Source organism: Penaeus monodon, chromosome 39, assembly GCF_015228065.2.
Source record: "Penaeus monodon isolate SGIC_2016 chromosome 39, NSTDA_Pmon_1, whole genome shotgun sequence".
NCBI lineage: Eukaryota > Metazoa > Arthropoda > Malacostraca > Decapoda > Penaeidae > Penaeus > Penaeus monodon.
In genome coordinates, this window is record NC_051424.1 from 261,821 (window position 1) to 264,320 (window position 2,500).

The 2,500-nt window shown below is 35.9% G+C and overlaps 1 protein-coding gene across 1 annotated transcript in view; it reads left to right on the forward strand.

Moving 5' to 3' along the window:
* Positions 1 to 2,500, forward strand: part of LOC119597430 (RING finger protein 212B-like) — a 9,736-nt gene that overhangs the window by 364 nt on the left and 6,872 nt on the right. The window contains exons 2-3 of the mRNA XM_037946999.1: positions 1,258 to 1,413; positions 2,275 to 2,339. Coding sequence (XP_037802927.1) covers positions 1,258 to 1,413; positions 2,275 to 2,339 — 221 coding nt within the window. The remainder of the gene's footprint in view (positions 1 to 1,257; positions 1,414 to 2,274; positions 2,340 to 2,500) is intronic.

Consider the following 2,500-nt stretch of genomic DNA (forward strand, 5'->3'; position numbering starts at 1 on the left):
GCCGAGACTCTGCATATTCATTATTGTAAGGCAAAGGCCAAGAGGGAACCACATTGGCCTCACCATGAACAGGCTACTCAGCCTAGGGTATTATTGGAAATGACGCCTAACACCTTAAATACATAAACTGAGCTTACCAAGTAATAGAACACATCATTCTATGAAAATTTTCATCTGTATAATTTTCTTTGCAAGTTGATAATAACGGTAATAAAGAAGGTGTAATATCCGGGAAATGCAGCAGCCTTACTCCCCCACACCACAATGACAAAAACTCGTTGAAAGCGATGGAAAATCGGACGGATTCATAACACATGCCGTAAGTGAGGGAAATCAATTAAATTTGTGCTGAAATGTGACGCGCCCCGAGGCAGTGACATCCAGCACAATAGAACCAATCAGATATGAAATAACACTTGACAATAAGAAGCTAGGCCTAGAAGAAGGCAGTTGACATTCAGATCAGTTCCATCATGGCAAGGCAGTGTGTCGGGTGAGAATAACTGTCGATTTCATCGCAAAGTTTATTATACCAGTGAAATCACAGTGTACAATCTGTGGAAGTATTGTTCCTAAACTGTAAGACACCATGTCATGACAGGAAAGACAGACGCCAGTCAATCATCAAGGCCGTGAAACTGGCCCCTTGGCTGTCTGATAAGGATCAGTGGAGAGTGATCATGACTCCCACCAGCAATGACCTGGAAGACCCCGAGGTTAATGCTTGAGGTAAGGTGTGGGTAAATCTGTTACTGGGTCTGGGTTCTCTCCTGCCGAAACGTATGAGGTGAAGATTTTGTGGACCAAGCGGGGGCTGGGGGGTGGAAAGCAACCCCCACCACTGAAAAAAAGGGGGTTTAAGGGAGCAAAGCCCTCTATATCACCCAAAAATGTATCAATACTTGTTGCTTAAGGGGGTGAAACCCTCTTAAACTTGGAAGCAAGTAAATATATTATGCTCTCCAATGTATTACCGATATTTCTTGAAATTTTCCCCCACAAATTCCCTGATATGTATTTTGCCCTCCCCACCTATCAGGACCGGTATGAAGCTGTGCTTCGTTTGCGAAGGAAATGAGTGCTAGGTTTGTTTGAAACATGACGAAAACTATTGGAAAAATATATTGTTCATTGGAAAATCAGTGTTAGGCGTCATTTCCAAATTTCCCAAGCCTAGATACTTTTATTATACTATTTCTAGGAATACCGATTTAAAGTTTCCCCTAACACTGAACTTCCTTGTTTCACACATTTCAGAAATATACTTGTACAGGATCATCAATGTAGGTATACCCTTTGCAATGGACTGGATCAACTGCAATTCCTGTTGCCGTCAGCCAGGAGATGAAAAAGAACGCACTTTTGTACTCACCAGCTGTGGCCATATCTTCTGCGATGTTTGTTTATCTCAGGGTATGTTTGTGTATCTCAGGGTATGTTTGTTTATCTCAGGCTACAGTAACTACAGCTCATAGCTTTGGTGCATAGAAATAGTGGGTGATCCTTTAGCTTCACTGTTGCTTTTGCTTTGCCATTTTTTACTGCTGCAACCAGATGGTCAAAGGAGAATTTGAACATGAAGTATTGATTTGTATCTGTTCTTCATTTCATATAAATATACTATATGTATAAAATATATATATATATATATATATATATATATATATATATATATATATATATATATATATATATATATATATATATATATGTTATATATGTATGCATATATGTATGCATGCATGTATGGATGTATGCATGTATGTATGGATGTTTGTCAAGTTTGTATTTATGAAAAAGAAACATATATAACACACACACACACACATGCACACGCATAAGCACAGCACACGTCAATGCACACGAAACACGCACACCACACACACACACACACACACACACACACACACACACACACACACACACACACACACACACACACACACACACACACACACACATGTATATGTATATTATGTATATGTATATGTATATGTGTATGTGTGTGTGTATGTGTATGTGTATGTGTATGTGTATATATGTAATATATATGTATATATATATAATATAAATATATATATATATATATATATATATATATATATATATTATATATTATATATGCATGTATGTATGTATGTATGTATGTATGTATGTATGTATGTATGTATGTATGTATGTATGTATGTATGTATGTATGTATGTATATATATATGTATGAATATATGTATGTATGTATAAAGAACTTAGATGATAGATTTTTTTTGTTTACAGTTGAATCAAAAGAAAAATGTGCAACTTGCTCTACGAGATGCCAACTTATCCAGCTTTCATCCAAGGTATGTTATTGTATTATTTTTTCAGTAATTATTTCTTTACGAAGGATACATAACTTTTAAATTATATAAGGGAAATACAACTCTTTTGAATTATATGGATACATATCAATTGTATGGATACATGTGGAAATCAAGTTTATTGGCATATGTTTAAGTATGGA